Source organism: Lissotriton vulgaris, chromosome 6 (assembly GCF_964263255.1).
Source record: "Lissotriton vulgaris chromosome 6, aLisVul1.2, whole genome shotgun sequence".
Lineage (NCBI taxonomy): Eukaryota > Metazoa > Chordata > Amphibia > Caudata > Salamandridae > Lissotriton > Lissotriton vulgaris.
In genome coordinates this window covers 965,050,045-965,069,995 of record NC_141694.1, presented here as the reverse complement: position 1 = coordinate 965,069,995, position 19,951 = coordinate 965,050,045, and the positions used below count along the sequence as shown (strand labels likewise).

The following is a 19,951-nucleotide window of genomic DNA, read 5'->3' as shown; positions in this document are numbered from 1 at the left end:
TTCCTGAATTCTCAGGACAAATAATGCCTGCCTACCTTAATCATAACGCGAATAAATTAAACGTCAAGAAAAACTCGAACTTACCACTCTAAAATATGTTTCCACCACAAGTGAAGAATTTTTAAAGAGACAGGAATGTCTTCAATGTAGAAGACTACTTTCAAAATGCAATGCGTGTGCAGCCATTTTTCTCATTAGCTTAAGTGCTTGTAAATGTATTTATATAGCGCAAATCACTGACCCGGTATCTAAGCGCTTGCTTAGGGAACCCGTCCTGGTATTCCCCTGTGAGATAGCCCCGGCAGGGTATCGACAAGGTGAAAGCCAGGCATCCCACCGCGAGGAGCCGTTGTGGAGAATAAGCAAGCTATTGCCCAGATTCGCAGAGTGTGAACCCGTGAATCGAGTAGGCACCGGAGCGAGAATTGTCGAGTCCATGGACATTTTAGGACTCAAGACCCCGACGAGCCGGGAATTGAACCCTGGTCTCGGGCTGACCTCTGCTTCTAGGTCTGCCTCCTCTAACCAGTGAGCCACAGTTCTCCACTTGAATTATGCTCAGGCGGCTGCTCAGATGCTTGGGTGCATTCACAACAACAAGCTTCCTATTTGCAGGAAATGTTTTGTTTCACCTGTGTTCGGTTGTCGAAGAGAGGGCAGATCTGCACTTTCTACAATAATGACGATAGAGCTGCATACTACTTCTAGTCAGAATGGTCAATGCTCGCCATAACGATACACTTTACTTGCTCTAGAATTTAGTCATAATTATTATCATTTACATAGCACAAACAACAACATTATTATAATTAACAATTAAAGGGGCGAGTCTCAGCCCTGGAACGTGGCTTGTGAACTGAAGATTAACCAAAATATGGTATAGACCCACTAGTCAAACTTAGCGGTCTTCCTACATCATCTAGTATTGAAAAAGCTGGAACAATATATTTGCTGATTCAATCATTTCAAACAAGTGTCTCACAAAATAAAATTCACCTTACTGTCTAACCCAACAAGGGCCAGGTTTTTAATTTAGGATTCATCTTCAGCCGACCATTTCCTCTAAATTGGATAAAATCAGGAAAGCTCTATGCTAGTCCTAAAATCAATCACTTAAATAGTCTTCCAATGGTCATGAAGTAATGTCTTCACTACAAGACTGCTCCTCTTCAAAACTATGTCCCTATAACCACCAGTCGAACAATGGATTACGGTACAAGGTTTGTGGGTATGAGAGTACACACTACTCACAGGACCACATATAGCCGCTTTTAATTTACTGGAAGAATAGCTGAGAGAAGCAATGATTAAGCAATTTTCCTTGATGGCACCTTGGGAACAGTAGTTGCACTGCTGATTTCACAAGTGTCTGTTTCATCCAGTGGTTGACATTGTTTCTTGGGTAGTATTACAGAGCCAACTGCTCTCACAATCCTAAGAGCGGAACAACAATCAACATTTTGGGGTCTATTTGAATGGCAAGCGAAAACAAAAAAAACATGTTGGTTCAATGGCAGTAAAAAAAGTGTATAACACTTAGACTTATCTAGCACAGTTGCCAGCAAAGCCACAAATCAAGCTGACATGTGATTAAAAGAAGACAGGTAGGGCTGCCTCTAGATAATTCTCAAACTAGATTAGCTATGTTCTCTGCACCACTCCAGTTCTTTGCACCCATGTAGCTTTATTCAATGGGTTTGTGAGTGACGCTAACAATGACTGCCTTTGTGGTATATGCATAGAAAGAGTGCTGGATTTTGCAATGCAGAAACTTAAAGAGCTTTGAGGTGCATGTCACTGCCCTTTTTCGAAGTTCCCTTTATGAGAGAAGTGAGAAGATATACGTTATATTTTCGGAGTTTGGTATAGCTCTAACATCATCATTGGCTCAGAACGCTGCTTTTACATTTTCCTTGCGAAAAAAAACAATACCATGGCAAGAGAAATTAACATTTTGCAATTATGTTGAAAAGACACCTTTATAAATGGAACTGGTATTTCCATCTTTTAAGGGCAGGCCAACAAAGATCTCATGGGTTTGCAATTTTATTGCTCACAATATAACCCATTCATGAGAGCATACAGTTTTCATAAAGGAAAATCCTGACTCTGTTAGTATTTTCATTACGGTAAATCAAGGGGAATGTATCACAGACACAAATTTGCACTGCTTTTCTCTTTGCAAGTGGCAGTAAAGTTGCAATACAGCAAAAACAATTTCTATCACCAACAGTGGCCCACGAGGTCTTAGATGCAAGCAATTGGAGATGTGCTCCTTTTAAATATGCAGAAGAGTCCCAGCTTCTACTCGTACATTTGTGCCTCTGGGGTCTTCTCATAGCACCACAGGATTGTTGGATGTTTGTTCCTTCATGATCTTTTAAGTGTTGGGTTTCGGCTTGATCACCCATTCGGCACTGGGGTTCAGTTGAAACAGATCCTTCATGTAAGTGTCAACTTCAAGGCTGCGCTCCACTGTAAAGATAAATGTTAAAAAAGCTATTCAGTTGATGAGTTATTTTTGTTTCCACCACTCTACCCCCCTACAAACATACAGACGGTAAGAAGGCATATGTCTTGGTTGGCACCCTCAATCAGTTTTGACCTTTTATTCACCCACCTTCAAGTACAGTGTTAAAAAATCCCACCACACAAAGAGCTGCTGGATAAAAACCTGGAAGAAGCTTAATCTGTTACACATGACCCAATGTCAACTGGCAATTATTTAAAGACGTTAGCTTCATACCTTAGGAAACGTAAACATAGACTGAACTGCTGACTTGAGGGATGATTATAATATACAACATTTCCAGTCATTTTTATAAATTATATATTTTACCATTTCCTCAAAGGGATTTCATGACAACTGTTCATGACTTTATGTTCAACTACATAATGGTGATTTCTATTGAACACTGACAAATATTATTGAATATTAGTGTCCATACCAATCCTGATGCTACTCCACATGTAAGACTGCTAATTAAATTTGAGTTCAGGTACTTTACCAAGAAAAAGTTAAACACTTCTGTTAATACTAGATTTCCATAAAATACAGGAAGTTGGAGGATATTTATTCCCAGTACAAAAACAAGACAATTCTCACATTTTCCAGTTAATGTTACCAACAATACCTTACCTTCATGGTTAAAGTTAAAACCTACATAACAAAACCTATGCATAGACAGTTTTTGGTGCCCCTAGCCGCTTGCGATTTCCTTGACCGAAGTCATGAAATTACTACCTCCTCATCTGTTGTTTTTTCTTTTCTTCCCAAACCTTACATTTGTTCAGCCTCCCTGAGAACAGAATACACTCATTCCCTTAACTGAGATTAGGGACTTTCTTCTTTACGTGGACAGTCTCTCTTCCCCAACTATTATATCTCTAAGGGCTGTCCCCTATCATTTATGTTAGAGATTGGGTTACTGCTTGACTGGAGTGTAAGCCGTGGTCAAAAAGCAACCACAAACCTAGTCAGGGTAAGGTACAAGCAAACCCCAAATTAACCTGTGCTCACCCTCTGGTAGCTTGGCACAAAGGCTTAACTTGAAGGAAAAGAGTAAAATATTTGTGCAACACTTCAAACAGTACAATAGTGAAAACACCACACCAAAAGTTCCAATGCCAGGTTTAGAAAAAAAAGAGTCATTTTAAATAATTAAACAAAGACCAAAACAACAAAAATACAATCATTAAAACCAAAGATAGTGTATTTTTAAGATTTAGATCAAATTAGCACCAAAAAGTACAAAGCACCAACAAAGGGTATCTAGTGGCACTACACTGGGACAAAGCCACAAGTTCAGGCCTCTGCCATGGAGCACAGGCCAGCTACAGGGACCCAGCTAGGCCCGCTGAACAAAGTACTTTAAATTCTTTTTGCAGAGTGTTGAGTGAGTCCGGAATGAAGAAGCACCATGCAGCCTAAGCGATGTGTCGGTTGTGAGATGTGGTCAGGCTGCGGTGCAAGGTCCTGTTGTCTCACCATTGAGGATCCTGCCAAAGGAGCTTGCGATGCGAAGTCCCAGTGTTGGAGATACAGCATGCACCTGGCAGTGCGTCAGTTCTGAAGAGTTGTGAGGCTGCGACGCAGAATCAAGCATCTTTGTCAAGGCTGCCATCAATGAGAGATGAGCGAACCTGTGCAGGAGATGCACCACACCTTTGGCAATGCATAGGTTCCGATGGCTGCAAGGGCAATGTGGGCTTTCTGGGCCATGTCGTATCCATGCAGCAGTGGCAATGCGTAGGTTCTGCTAGAGGATGCATCGCTCATCCGAGGAGATGGGGCACTTCTACTATAGGATGTGCCGTTCAGCAGGGAAGATGCTTGGTTCAGCTGGTCGTCCCCTTAGGCCCACTTTCAAGGGTCCAGGACTGGGGTGGCACCAGCTAGTAGGGTAGACTCACAGATGGCAGGGTCCATGTGAAGATGCAAGGTGATTGGAAGCCTGTTATCTCCTTAAGGCTTCAGATCATGAGGATCTTCAACTTGCCCTTGGAGTCACTCTGGGTTTTGGGTTCAAGAAATGCAGGTCCAGTCCTCCTCACCCAGAGGGCAGCAGGTCAGAACAGCAATGCAGGAGTCCAGCAGAGTAGCAGTCCAGCAGAGTGGCAGTCCTTTCAGCAGCAGACAGTCTTGCCTGACAGAGCATCCACAGGTCCAGAAGTGTACTGAAGTGGTGGTGTCTAAGGTCCTTTTTTATGCACAAGTTTGCCTTTGAAGTGGGGAGAAGCTTCTAGAGGAATGCCTTTGAAGTGCACAGATGTCCTGCCCTGCCAGCCCTGGCCCCAGACTAAATATATGGGGTAAGCAGCCCTTTGTGTGGGGACAGGACACAGCCTATTCTGGTGCAAGTTAGGCTGGTCCCAGCTCCTCCCTCCCATCCTGTCAGTGATAGCCCACTCAGTGACACCAAGCACCCATTGTGTGTGGCTTTCTAGGAGGAATACACAAAGCACAACTGCCATCTACACCCAGTCAAGTGACCAGAGACAGGCTGCACACACCAACTGGCTAAGGCATTAAAATGACAATTATCTAAAAGTGGCATTTTCAGAATTGTAATTTAAAATCTCAATTCACCATAAGTTAGATTTCAAATTAGGATCCCAGAGACACCAAATATGAGCTAATTGTATCTTCCCATTTTTAAGTTACAATTATAAAATGTAATAAGATAATCCCAATGTTATATTATGGGAGATACAGGCCTTGCAGTAGTAAAAAAGAAATGTAAAGAGTTTTTCACTACCACAATAATGAAAACATATAAGTACATGTTCGGCTTTTTGAATACATTGCACCCTGACCTCTGGTCTATCAGAGCCTAACCTAGGGGTGACATAGTATTAAAAAGGAAGCTTTGGGCTTGGCAAGATATTTATCTTATCAAGTCAATATAGCAGCTTAGAACTGCACACGCAAACTCTGCAACTACAGATCTGAGACCTGTTTAATGGGCTACTTAAGTGGGTGACACATCAGTGCTGCAGGTTCACTAGTAGCATTTAATTTACAGGCCCTGGGCGCCTGTCGTGTACTGTGATGGGGACTTGTAAGTAAATTAAATGTACCAATTTTGGATAAGCCAATGCTACCACGTTTTAGGGAAACACACAAGCACTTTAGCACTAGTTAGCAGTAGTAATGTGTGCAGAATTCTATGGCTAGCAAAAATGAAGTTAGAAAAACAGCAGGTCTGAAGGCAAAATGTTAGGGGAAACCACACCAAGGAGACCAGGTCTAACACTTTATATTTTCCGGCCACTCAAACTAAAAACACATTTTTTTGTTCTGCCCTCCAACAGGAGCCTTCATTTCTTTCCCATACAAAAAGAACAATTGTTGGACAAAATGCAAAACAATGTCAGAAACCTGGGCCTAAATCCATTGTTTTATTGCTCACCATGCCATTCCAGTTTGAACCCAGCCATATTCAAATCAGTCTTGACCCTGTGCCTCATGGGAACAGACCAGCCCGAACTGCCAAGCCAGGTCCTCCCTGGATTGTAAACAAGCATCCTAGGACCGGTTTCGGGGTTTACCCATCTTCAGCCAGGGTAGCTTGACTCTAGTGGCATGGAGAGCACAGCACCAGTCCTAGGATGCTTGTTTCCAGTCCAGGGAGGACCTGGCTTGACAGTTCGGGCTTTACTGTTCCCATGAGGCAAAGTTATTTTTAGTTCTGTATGCATGAAGTGTTCATTTTGTTCTTGTAGGGTTTTGAAGAATCCCATTTATTGACAAGTTGCTCACTTTAGCAGAGCACATTTTCCGGAGACATTTAGACACTTTAGTATTAGCATGGAGACCATTTTGTTACTTAGGCTAATAATTTGGCTTTCTTGAGGGACAGGGCCAACTAGCTGCATCTGTGTGAGCTCCGGCAGCCCGACATCCATCCCGAACATAATCCTGCCTTCCTAACCACCATCCGCTGCCCATTTTTGGTGCCATTTGCTCCCCGAACTGAAGGAGTGTGCCTAAAGGGGCCTTATGTGTTGAATGCTGACCGGTAGCAGAAAGAAGAAACGATGATCCGGCGAGGCAACACGTGGCTACGCAAGACGGCGGATGGGATGCGCTAAGCTGAAACCACAGGCCCTCGCTGGGAGACGAGCTCGGACGCCAGCTTTCTTTGGTGCACTCCATGGAACATTTATTTATTTATTTATTTTATGTGCTTGTATAGCGCCTGAATAAACCCCCGAAGGAGTATCTCCGCGCTTTTGCCCGTGGAGGAGACTATACTCTGTATGTATCAACAAAGAGAGAGGTAGGGAGATTTCAAAGATACTCTCTTAGTCCCCGGTTCAATGTTAAACAACAAAAAAAGAGAGAGATCTGAACTGGTCAAGCCCACGGCTACCAGAAATGTGGAGCAAAAGGATAAGTGGATAGTATTGATCACAGTCACTCTAGTTGAGTGGGATCACAGTCACTCTATTTGAGTAGGAAAGCCCTCACACACCGACCTAGTCAGTGTCATGCTTCATCATCGGGCCCCACCGAAGAGACCGAGTGTCTCTTCGGTGTGCTGCGACGCCAGAAAGACTGCGGAGCTGGTTGTGTGGGGAGGATGTGTTGTGAAGATTCTCAAATTAAAAGTGACTAACAGGGTATCAAAAAAACTTTAATAAGTGATCCCTAAGACACGTGTAAGTGGTATATGTGTCTGAATTTAATAGCCAAGGTTATTAGGGTTTAGTTTAAATTCAGCTAAATACCACAAATTTATTAAAATCAGTCAACATGTTTCTGCCTTCAATGTGGTATATATTCACCATGGCATTCTTCAGGACTATAACCCCGGCGGTATGGACACTCTAATAGTCCACCCTGACCTGGGGGCGTGAAAGTGAAAAAGAAAAGTGAAAAAAGTGCTTAAAAAATTGGGAGAGCAATTTGCTCAATCCAAAAACCCCGAAATTAGGGGTGTATCAGCACTTTAAAAATGGGCGCTACTTGCACCATGGGTCTCGGGAGGGGGGTTGGAGCGCGCTTGGCACATCGCCCTCAGCGCTCACAGCCCGCTTTTAAACCTGTTGCAACCCTCTAGACCGGACCCCGACGAGACTATACTCTGCCAGATCGTTTCAGTAGCTAAAGCATGTAGAAAATTAACTACTACTAAAAAAAAAAAAAAAAAAAAAAAAAAAGATGGGTCTTGAGGGTTTTACGGAAGAGAAGGTGATTAGTGATGATTTTTATTGTAGGGGGAAGGGAATTCCAAAGCACTGGTCCAGTGTGTGCCAGGGCACGGCCTCCCTGACGAGACTTTCTTATTTTAGGGACCTGTAGTAGATGGAGGCTGCTGGATCGTAAGGAACGGCCTGGGATGTAGGGTTGAAAGGCTTTAGTAAGATATTTAGGGCCCTTTCCTATCAAGCATTTATGAATAGTACACAAAATTTTAAATTGTGTGCGTTGCCGCACAGGCAACCAGTGAAGTTTAGCCAGTAGAGGTTGGGAGGGGGTCCTAGATGGAACATTAAGGACTAACCTCGCCGCCGTGTTTTGGACTACTTGCATTTTGTTCATTTGGCCTTCATTAGTTGACAAAAGAAGGCCATTGCAGTAGTCCAATCTACTGATCACTAGTGCCTGGACTAGAGTCTTCCTGTGATTATCAGGTAAATAAGGGAACATCCTTTTCAATAGACCAATGATCCTGAAACATGTGCCAGCAACTTGATTGACATGATGTTTGAAAGTCAGGGCTTGATCGAACAGTCCTCCTAAATTTTTAACAGTCTGCTTTGGGATTGGAACTGGTCCTAGTTCTGCGTCCTAGTTCTGTCCTCCCCGCACCATTAGGTGCGGGGAGGACATAGAGGAGTAGTGACCACAAAAAAAATGAGACCCTGGCCCCCAGCAGAGGAGCCACAAGAATCCAGGCCTAGCCCGTATGCAGGTGAGAGGGACTGTGCATGAGTGGGTAGAAAAGGGTCAAGCACTGGTGCCCTGGCGGTGGCGGAGCCTCAAAGCTGGTGATAGCCTGGGGACCCCCAGGCTGTGCAAGTGAACCTGCGTGGAGCTGCAGGGAGACCCTGATGGCGACTGAGCTACGAGTGTATTAAGCAGTGGAGGATGGGAGACACTGCCCAACTGGAGCAGTCACAGGAGTCTGGGCCCAGCCCATGTGCAGGTGAGAGTACATTGAGCAGCAGAAGCGGGAGAAGACCAGAGACTCTGCCCCGGCAGAGGAGTTATGAGAATTTGGCCTAACCTGTATGTAGGTGAGAGGGACTGCGCTCGAATGAAGAAGAATAGGCCAAACCACACTTTAATTGAGCGAAAACCCCGGGGTGTGAACTGGCACCGGGACCTCCTTGCCGGGAGAGCAGCTTCTCTTGAAGGCGGAGGGAATCCCAAGGCCATCTGAGCTCGGCAAAAGAAATAACGAGTGGCCATAGAGGTGAAGAACAGGGATCCGGCCCCCAGTGGAGGAATTTAAAAAACCTGGGCCTAGTCCAATGCGTAGGCGAGAGGAACTGCACACAGGGCGCATGGTGGTGAGCTGTGTCGTGTTCCCTGGTCGGAAGCAAGGAACAATGTTCGCAAGGAACTCATTTCAAGCCATATTGATGATTAAGCAAGCTATAGATACTTGCATCAGGTTTAGTCAAAAAATATATATACAATTTAAGATAAGACCCTAACTCTATTCGGTCACGACAAAAAATTACCACAATGTATAATATTTGTATTCCATACATAAAAGCCCAAGACAAAAAATAAGTCAAAAAGAATATTCACTTCAGCCGAAGTGAATATGATTTATTCTGTAGTCAGAATCAGATTAAGCTTTATTCGATTTCAATCATATAAAATCACAAAAGCGTCATACATAAATAGTAAAAACAACTCTTAAGCATACCTTTGATTTTAGAGTACACATGTATGATAGTTCTATATTTTATCTATTTACAAATACACATAAGCCACACATGTGTATAATGCAATAGGAGTAATAAAAACATTTTTTTAAACTATACAATAAAACAAAGCACTTCAGCAGAATAAAACCTGGCATACTATCTATGGGGGTTAAATATCAACAGTGTTCCTCACTCTCAGTATACTCTTTAAGTAACCAGTCATAACCCCAATGCAATAAACACTATCCAGAGATGGTAGGTATAAAAAAGCATGTCGGCGTTGTCTCCACCCCCCTTCTTTAATAAGGGCCGGATCCATCTAGATGTCTCTTTAGCATCAAATTTACAAAACAGGATCACATGAATAGTTGTTTGTGGAGACAAGTCATCACAAGGACAGCAGCATAATTCTTTGGACCAGTTAGTCATCTCAGGATAGCTGATTACCCAGTGGAAAATCCCAAATCTAAAACGGGTTAAAACATATCTGTTGTATCCCCCCAGACAGCATAAGAGATATGGTTGGATAGAATATGTTATCAAAGTCTGTTGGTGCATGACTACTGTTGGTTTATTGATTTCATGTGTGAGTCTAATAGTCTCTAAGTGGGACATACATGTTGTTTTAAACTAGTTCCTAGAGATAATAATCATTGTCTCTTGGCAATTATAATAGTCTGGGTGCCCTAGATCATACATAAAATGTTTTATATACCTCAACCAATTGATCTTTGTAGCATGGTCCAATTGCATTGCATCTTTAAATATTTCCTGATTTAGACCTGTGCTGCTTGTGGTCCAGACTCTGTGCCAAAATAGGACAGGTTGTACTTTAATAACATCAGCAATGTGAGGCATACCCAACTCGCTATGTAAATTAAAAACAGGGGAACTGGTTGGTACCGCTCAAATGAATCTGAAAAGGCATTTTCAACATATTGAATAGGAGAGGAGTCATGGAACCCCCATAATCCTGCCCCATAAATGGCTATACTCACACATTTTGCCTGATAAACTTTCAAAAGGATACCCGGGGGCTTTCTACCCATTTTGTTTGAAAAATTGACCACAGCTGTGGTTGCCTTCATAAACAATAAACTCCTATTCCTTACTGCCTGGTTCCATGAGCCAGTACGGTGAAATAGAACATCTAGGTAAGTAAATACATTTGTTGTTTCTATCCTGTTTTCCCCAAGTGGTAGTGTCATACATTTCTGTTTCCCTCTCCCACAGGACATAACAAATATTTTCTAAGCATTTAGTTTTGGACCCACTGTATCCATAAAGCAGGTGTAAGCAGTAAGTGCCGTTTGTAGTTCTACTTGTGTGTGCTCCATAAGCACTGCGTCGTCCGCATAGAGAAGGGAGACAATCGGATGCTTATTAATGTAGGGTGGGTCCTTCACCTTACTCACCAATTCCTGTACCAAAGCATTGGTATAGAGAGTAAACAGGAAATGTGCAAGGACACATCCCTGCCTGACACCCCTCTCTCCATGTTAACCCCTTCACTGCGGCGGCAATTCCGCCGCAGTGCTAGGGGGTGGGGGGGGGGTCGCACGGCTCACCTGCACTTGTGACGGAACCGCTCCGTCACGCGCCTCGGGTGAGCTGTGCTAGTGACGGAACTGTTCCGTCACGAACGCGCCAGCTCAATAGAACGCGCCATGCAGGCGCGAAATCAGCGCCGCGCAGGCGCGTCAAGCGGGCCGTGACGGAACCGTTCCGTCACTAGCACAGCTCACCAGAGGCGCGTGATGGAACGGTTCCGTCATAAGCGCCGAAGGGGTTAAACGACGCAGTGCATTCCCCTTTGGTTCCATAACGGACCTTAGCGATTGCCCCAGAGTATAATATTCGCAAGAATTGAATCAAAACTGAGTCAAACCTTTAACTCACTTAAAGTATTCCACAGTTTTTTTATGTATGACGCAGTCAAAGGCCGTTGTCAAGTCTACAAAGGCAAAATAGAGTTTCCCTCCCTTTGCCTGTGTATATTTTTTTACGAATAGAATATTAAGATTAAGGACATGTTCATTAGTTCCTAGTCCCTGCTTAAAGCCATACTGGACATCAATTAGAATGTTATTTTCTTCAGCCCCTGTTTGTAACCGCTCTAAAACAATCCTACCTGCTACCTTCATCAGAGAATCTAATAAGGATATCAGGCGGTAACAGGCAGGATTCCCCCATTCCCCTTTTTAAAAAATTGGAACAATTATCGAATCTGAATAAGAGTTAATAAAACCTTTTACACAACAGGCTTGAAGGACCCATGTAATCAACCGTGTCCATAAGGAAGGGTTTAATTTGAAAAGGTCAATTGGCACCCCGTCCGGGCCTGGGGCTTTTCCGCTTTTACTTGCATTTATGGCGCCAATGACTTCCTCATGTGTCAATTGTAAATTGATAGGAGAGAATGAGAAAGAATGCTCCCCCTCCTGTCTTAAACAATCTATTGCACTTTCGTTCATCCTCTAATTGTTTATAGGCATTTGGAAAGAAGTCGGTCCATGTCCTCTCGTCTATTGCCACCTCCACCGATGGGCCATCAGACTTTGTAAAAAACGGCGCACTTACAGCCCGCCAAAAAGCGGCCCTATCTTTCGTCGTAGAGGAATCATGGAGGGTTACCCATGCTTTTTCTTTTAACCCCTTCATACGTGTTTTCCTAGCTTCATTATAAATCTTCCTGCAGTCTCTAATTTCTTTACTATCTCTCACTGTTTTGTGTAATGCCACTTTTAACTTTGTGTGTGCTTTGTTGCAATTTGAATCAAACCACCCCTTACTATTCCTTTGAGTGCCCCTACTTTCTACTCTAAGTAAGTCTTGAATTGTCGTTGCCGCTCGCAGTCGTGCATTTGTCCTTGTGAAAGCGGTGGGACTTTGCAGCATAATTGCCCTGAAGACGGAAACCTTCGGAAAACTGAGCCCGAGTGCTCCAACTTAGCTGGTTTTTTCTTTCATCCTGAACTTTGTCCAAGCTGAGCCCGTGTGCTCTATTTCAGGGTTTGCCCAGCAGCTGAGGGAGTTGAAGCGACCAGCGGGAGCGGGACTGCGAGGCCCAGAGGTGCTTGCAACAGGTCATCGCGCGCACCTGGTGCCTCATCCCGCCCCCTCCTCCCTGAAGGCTCTTAACGACTCGCGGCCCACGCTCCGCGGGGGCCGCTCGCAGTCGTGCGTTTGTCCTTATGAAAGCGGTGGGACTTTGCAGCATAATTGCCCTGAAGACGGAAACCTTCGGAAAACTGAGCCCGAGTGCTCCAACTTAGCTGGTTTTTTCTTTCATCCTGAACTTTGTCGAAGCTGAGCCCGTGTGCTCTATTTCAGGGTTTGCCCAGCAGCTGAGGGAGTTGAAGCGACCAGCGGGAGCGGGACTGCGAGGCCCAGAGGTGCTTGCGCCAGGTCATCGCGCGCACCTGGTGCATCTTCCCGCCCCCTCCTCCCTGAAGGCTCTTAACGACTCGCGGCCCCCGCTCCGCGGGAGCCGCTCGCAGTCGTGCATTTGTCCTTGTGAAAGCGGTGGGACTTTGCAGCATAATTGCCCTGAAGACGGAAACCTTTGGAAAACTGAGCCCGAGTGCTCCAACTTAGCTGTTTTTTTCTTTCATCCTGAACTTTGTCCAAGCTGAGCCATTGTGCTCTATTTCAGGGTTTGCCCAGCAGCTGAGGGAGTTGAAGCAACCAGCGGGAGCGGGACTGCGAGGCCCTGAGGTGCTTGCGCCAGGTCATCGCGCGCACCTGGTGCCTCTTCCCGCCCCCTACTCCTCCTACATAGCCCAGCTTCCGGACGCAAACGCGGGCGAAGACCGGGCAAAGAGCGGGCCGTTTGAGGCCGTTCGAGAACGTGAGAGACTGGACTGGGCCACTCCATATACATCAGGCACTTCCCTTACACCTATCTCTGAACATACTAATTCACTGTCATACCCTTAGGTGCCTTGAGCCATACTGCTCACCATGAGCAAAATGGAGACAAGGAGCAAAGCTAGCCTGGCAGCTAATGGCCCCATTTCAACCGCCCCAAATCAAGGTAAAATTGATAACTATTTCCTGAAGGCAGGTTCCCTTTTGATAGACGATATCAGCCTCCTAGAAAGACGAATCTCGCAGGAAATAGAATGGGTCAGGAGGTCATCGATGGGGGTTATAGCAATGGTGAAAACTCCTGAGGATAGGCGGATCGTAGATAGCTCACAGCTTGGAGCTTGTGGAAGGGTTCAGAGAACCACTAGTATAGATCTCTCCGAAGGAACACTAAGCGATTTAGATGATATGAGCCTTCTTTCACTCCCTCTAACACAAATCACTCAACCACCAAATACGACAGAAGTGGGGGAGGACACTGATATAACCATCCAAAGCCCTATCTCTCTGAGGGAAGAATTTGCCACAACAGCTGATACCCCAAATTTACTAGGGCCATCTAGCGTAGATCGGGGGCTAAGAGAGGGCGCCATACAAAAAAGGAAAACTGGGAAACAGAGTATTAAGGAAAGGAAGGCAAAAAAAAACAAAGCAAAAGGTAGGGTCAATACACAATAAAACTAGCCCAGCGATACCCTCACTGATCGGCCACCTCCCTCCACTGAACACAATTCTGAGTCAGCTGAAGAGGACATAACTTTAGCTGACATAGGCCACCTCCTTAAGTCAATTATAAGCCCCCTCGAAGCTCGCCTGATAAAAATGGAGGCGAGATTAGTTAAAATTGAGAAAACTGCCTTACAATTTATGGATGGTTGGAAATCGGGGGCCCCTCGACCCACACCCTCCACCACTGATCTAAAACATAACAACAACTTGGCTCCCCCTAAACCTGCAAAAGCCAATGAGGCAGCAACAACAACTGCAGCGGGCGCTAAAAATATTAAATCACATAGCAATCAATCATTTAAATCAAAAGCCAAGCCAGCAATCCCAGCAACTTCTGGAGGTGTCCCCAACAACCAACCCCCTATCACGCAACAACAACCACCGATAGCTAACGTCAACACGCAGCCCAATCCACAACACAAAAGTCCCCTCAAACCCCTTCTGAATATCAATCAAAATGTACCTGATTTGAATAATCCTATGGCAAAACCACCAAGAACAGTCACAGTTAATCTCCCACCTGAGGTAGCTCCATATACTGTTATATTAGTTGGGGTTCCCAAATTAAAATCAGACTCATATGAGACAGGGGAGTCACTAAAAAATAAAGTAATTAATTGGCTCTCAACATATAGACCGCTTCCTAGAGGCAAGACCAGCGATATTCGCATGGTAAGAAGAGTCTCGTGGGTAGGTAAGAGACCTAAAACAATTAGTGGTGACTATATACTAGTGAGTTTTAAAGAACCAGGAACAGTCTCGTTCATCTGTAGTTCCTTTCTGGAGGATAAAGGGAGCACTATTCACCCAGTCCCTCTTTCGTTTTTCTATCCACCTAACGACCATGTAAATAATGTCCAGAGGAGAGGATATCATCAGGACTTACTGGGAAATTGGGAGGGTAATCAGGGAAGGAGGAGAATCCCTTTTAATCAAACACGAATACCCCCTATTTATCCATCCACATATAGCGATTCCCAGGGATGGGAAACTGTACACAGAAGAGGAATGGGAAGGGGTGGATTTGATAGAGAGGAGCCATGGCCCCCAAGATTTTATCAGCCACCAGTCCCCAAACCTAACCTATAAGTTAAATATAAGGGAAATTATTCTAGTAGCCCCATCAATGGATGAAGGGCAATTAGACAGTGCCCCAAGGCCAGACCATACTAGCCAAAGGGCTAGCCAATTTGGCACACAAACTGCTAACCAAACTCTAAAACTCCTTTCTTGGAATGTAGCAGGCCTGACCAACAAAATAGATTCGGTTTCATGGGCTGAGCTAATAGAGCCAAAAAGCGTTTGTCTCTTTCAAGAGACCTGGACAAGGGATGAGACTTCCTTTAGGGGATTTTAGACCTTTTCAATCCCAGCTCTATGGGGTGGGAGAGGCCGACCATCTGGAGGTCTAGCAACCTGGGTTGCTTCAGACCTAGGATGTATAGCCTCAAGATATCCAGCAGACTCGGAAGATATATTGGCCGTCCTACTGGAATGGCCAGGTCCTTTCAAATTACTAGTTATAAATATCTATTCCAGGCCAGTTCAAATAGCGCCCATTTCCAAAACCATAGAAACACTGTTGTCCCTTCTAGAAACCATCCCTGGGGATATGTCCTACCTAATAGGGGGGGACTTCAATTCACATTTTGAGCCATTACCAGGTCTACTTGATGGACCCTCCCTAGAGGAGGATTCAAGTTGGCAGGTCCCTCAGACTGAAGCACCCCCTCCCAGAGCTTGGACACCTTTGGCCGTCCAAATAAACACACTAAATCTCACCTATGGTTTGAGAGCCTGTAACGGCCGCACTAGGTCGGACATCCTGTCCAAATGTACATTTAATAAAGCAGGGAGGCAATCCAGACTAGATTATTTCCTGGTACAAATGCAGGAATGGAAAAGGGTACTGGATTTTAAAATAGTAGTCAGGCATGACAGTGACCACAATGCCTTGAAATTGGAGTATGCCATCCCTCCTCCGGGGGAGACTGTGTTATGTGGCCAGGAATTGAAAGGAGGACACCTCTTGGAGAATAAAAGGAGGCGGATAAGATGGGAAAGGCTCGCCTCCAGTGGTGAGAAGCTTGCCTCCCTTTATGCTGGGATTATTCCTATCCTCGAGGAGGCCTTCGACCTATGGAGCCTTGATTCCATAAAAGATACTAGTGAGGACTTAGCTCAACTACATGTACACCTAATCAAGAAGCTTGAAGCTGATTTTTTCAGCACAGGGCGTTCAAGAGCACAGGGTTCAACCAAAAATACCTGGTATAATAGCACTTGTAGATCGGCAAAGCGAGACCTCTTATCTACCATAAAAGAAGGAGGCTCCAGGGAGGAGATCCGCTCTAAAAGGAGTGCTTACAAATCACTTATTGCAAACGCTAAAATAGAGTGGGACGTACAGCACTGGGAGAATCTATCGGAGTCCCTAGCCAAAAGAGACTCCCGTAGATTCTGGAGAATAATTAACCATGGGAGCGGGGATCTTCCCTCGGCAATCGAACCAAACATCGCTGCAAACGTTTGGCAGGATCATTTCCAGCAGCTATATTCCCCCGAAAACGAGGAGTTAGTAACCACAACACCTATTACTCACAACATACACACTTCTGCCCCTTTCACTATTAAAGACATTAGGGTGGCAATAGCAGGGCTTTCCTCCGGAAAGGCCCCGGGCCTGGACGGGGTGCCGGGCGACCTCTTCAAACAGGAACCCGGGATTTGGGCACCCTACCTGATGGTGTTATTCAATGCAGTGCTGGGGGGGATGAAAATACCAGATGCTTGGCTGGGAGCGGAGGTGGTCCCGATATTTAAAAAGGGGTCGCCCCTGCTCCCCGCCAACTATCAGCCAATCAGCCTCATTGATGTGACCCAAAAGCTGTTTGGCAGATTAATCCTGGATAGGCTCCAAACCTGGATGGAGGAGACTGATATTTTAAGTCCTCTCCAGGCGGGATTTAGGAAGGGAGTCTCAACAGTTGACCAAATACTTAGATTAAACATCCTGTATTGGAAGACGACTTATCTAGAAGGCGGATCACTGTATGCGGTCTTTGTAGACCTCCGTGCCGCCTTCGACTTGGTCCCTCGGACCAAGTTGTGGGCGGTACTGGCGGATCTGGGTGTCCCGGGAGATATTCTCCAGATTCTAATCAGGCTACATACAGACAACTACGCCCGTGTAAGATATGGAAAGGGCGGTAGGCTGACAGATAGGTTCCCTGTCCAACGAGGGGTAAGGCAGGGATGTGTGTTGGCCCGACCCTGCTCTGTCTATTTACGAACGGGGTGATAGAGTATTTGAGCAGGATCCCCAATGTCGATGCGCCACAATTAAACAACAGCAGGGTGCCAGCGATTATGTTCGCGGACGACACCCTGCTGTTGTCAAAAACACCAATGGGGCTACAGAGGGTCTTGAATGGGTTCTTGGAGTTCTGCAATGAAAGGGGATTAGAAATAAACCCCTCCAAGACCAAATTTATGATTCTCAGTCAAAAACCTAAAAGTTGCCCAAATCCCCGCCTGGGATCTACATCCCTAGAAAGAGTCCTTGTAATTGAGTACCTCGGCATAACCCTAAATCAGAATCTAACTTGGCTGCCACACAAAACAAAGGCAACCACGAAACTAATTCAGAGGGCTGGTGCTATCACAAGAATTGCCAATAAATCTTATCTCCGTCCACTGGCACCTGCAATACACATTTACAAAGCCCAAGCCCGAGGAGGCATTACCTATGGGGCCGAGCTATGGGGACATACACCGCTCCAGACTATACAGGTCGCAGAAAACAACTTTATTAGACAATTAGCGACCCTCCCACCGAGTAGTCCTCTCCTCCCCTTAAGAATGGACTTGGCACTTCGTCCTATTACTGAAGAACTGGGCCTCAAACCTTTGACATACTGGAGACGTCTGTGGAGCAGCCAGGATCTGGGCCACTATAGAAGCGAACTACAGGAGCTCCTAAGGCCAATACATGTGTCCAAAATCCCTTGGTTGAAGTACATTAGGGACATGTGCACGACCCTCGGAGTTCCAGAGCTATGGTGTAACCCGGAAGTAACATCCACAAGGCTTTCGAGGAAAGAACTTTCCAGACTGTTTTATAGCTGTATGTCTCAGAGATCTCTGAGTCTAATCCGGGAAGGTTCTTTAACCGATATATTTACCAAAGCAAAAGACTCCTACAGCCCTGAGTATGTCTTAGACGCCATGTCCCCCGTGTATGTAAGAAAGATCTACCTGCAATGGAGATACGGCTCGCTACCCTTGAGGTCTTTTACTAAATCTTGGAACAGCAACTCGGAGCTGGCTAATTGCCCAGCATGCAATTACAAGCTGGAAAGTGACCTACATGTGGTCCTGTTTTGTAGAGCCTACAGTAAAATCAGAAGATACTGGCTGGTCTCTTATCTAAGGAATTTGGGCTTTCGAAGTTATGCCCCAGCCTACAGAGTGCTTAAGACTGATTTAACACCTCCAACTGTGTTTGTCATGGCGAAATTTTTGACGGCAATGTGGAGAGCACGCGCAAGAATTATAAAGGACTCTAATGCGGCACGATCTACTAATTCTTAATTCAAAATGTACTCACTCTTTTAGACTGTAATCATGAACTTTTAAATCTTTTAAATACTGAACTCATCTTTATAGTTTTTACGGTGTGTTTATTGTATATCTTTTATGATCTGTAACAATCGAAATAAAGAATATTGAACTTTGAATTGTTGTTGTAATCTGGGCAAATAATATCAAAATGTTTCCATGTGTGGTAGATTCTTCCAGGCATGCACAAATCGAATCATAGGCCTTACTTACAATTTGTTTATTTAATTCAATCGGATCTTGGCTGGACCAATGCAAGGTATAGCTATTCAAGCTACCAAGTGCAATATTCTGCACTCAAGCTATTTGATTGTCGTAGCGTCTATCTAAGATTGTTGGGAGAGTAAATCCAGCACTTAATGGTAGATAATTAATCATTGTGTTATCATGTAGCCTATAATTAATAATATATTTTGCATGGCGATTAGGAACAATTATAAAATCAATTGTAGATTCTGATCCTCTGCCTATAAAAGTATGTTCAAAATCCACTGAGGGAGAACACAGGCAGTTGGCAAAGCCAAGATCATGTTGGAATAGAATCTCATTAAACATCTCTCCTCTATCAGTGTGCACAAAATGAATCTGTGGGTCATGTTCGTCCTAAGTTAAGTTACATTTACCAAGGTCAGCCAGTGAAAATATACCAATATCAAAATCACCCCCCTCCCTTATAGTGATAATTTCACCACCCCTGATGTCCTCTAATTTCCTGAGATCACAGTTAAACGTCCCCAATATGGGCCCCAACTGTTCCTTCTGGGCATTGTTATAGAAATTAATAATGGCCAATGTGCATTTACACTCTATGGAAATCAAGACAATTTGATAGTAGGTTTCAGACTTTATCATTTCAATTGTTGCTGCTCCCATCAGATTCGAAACATAAACACAGATTCCCCCTTTAGGTCTCCCATGTATTGAATGAATTACTGGGGTATGGTAGGCCTTAAAGCCATTTATATGGAATTCATTAATTGCCCAGGTATCTTGTAAGCATAGAATATTAAACTTATTGATAAAGATTACCCACCCTGTGTTATTCAATTTATTACGAAGTCCAGCTATGTTCCAGAAAAGGACATCAACATTGTTGCTATTGAGGACTGTTAACCCCCGGGGATCTTTATCCTGGTGATCAGATTCAGTCCTGGATAGGATAACTCTCCCACAGAAATTACTCACACCCACCTCTACAACGTTACTAGTTGTAGAAACTGTACCAGGTACTTGTTCCACATCAAATTTGGTTTTCCTTATATTAGTTCTCTCTACATCATTATCTTTACTCAAATCTTGTTCACAGGCAGCCTGACTATCAGGACCCCTACTTATCAAACTCTGA

General features: G+C 44.5%; 1 protein-coding gene across 2 annotated transcripts in view; it reads right to left on the bottom strand.

Moving 5' to 3' along the window:
* Positions 1 to 1,667: 1,667 nt before the first annotated feature.
* ARHGAP18 (Rho GTPase activating protein 18) overlaps positions 1,668 to 19,951 on the bottom strand; it is an 897,817-nt gene continuing 879,533 nt past the window's right edge. For both annotated transcript variants that reach the window (XM_086926994.1, XM_086926995.1), the window contains exon 15: positions 1,668 to 2,475. In XM_086926994.1, the coding sequence (XP_086783120.1) occupies positions 2,381 to 2,475 (95 nt within the window). In that variant the 3' untranslated portion in view covers positions 1,668 to 2,380. The remainder of the gene's footprint in view (positions 2,476 to 19,951) is intronic.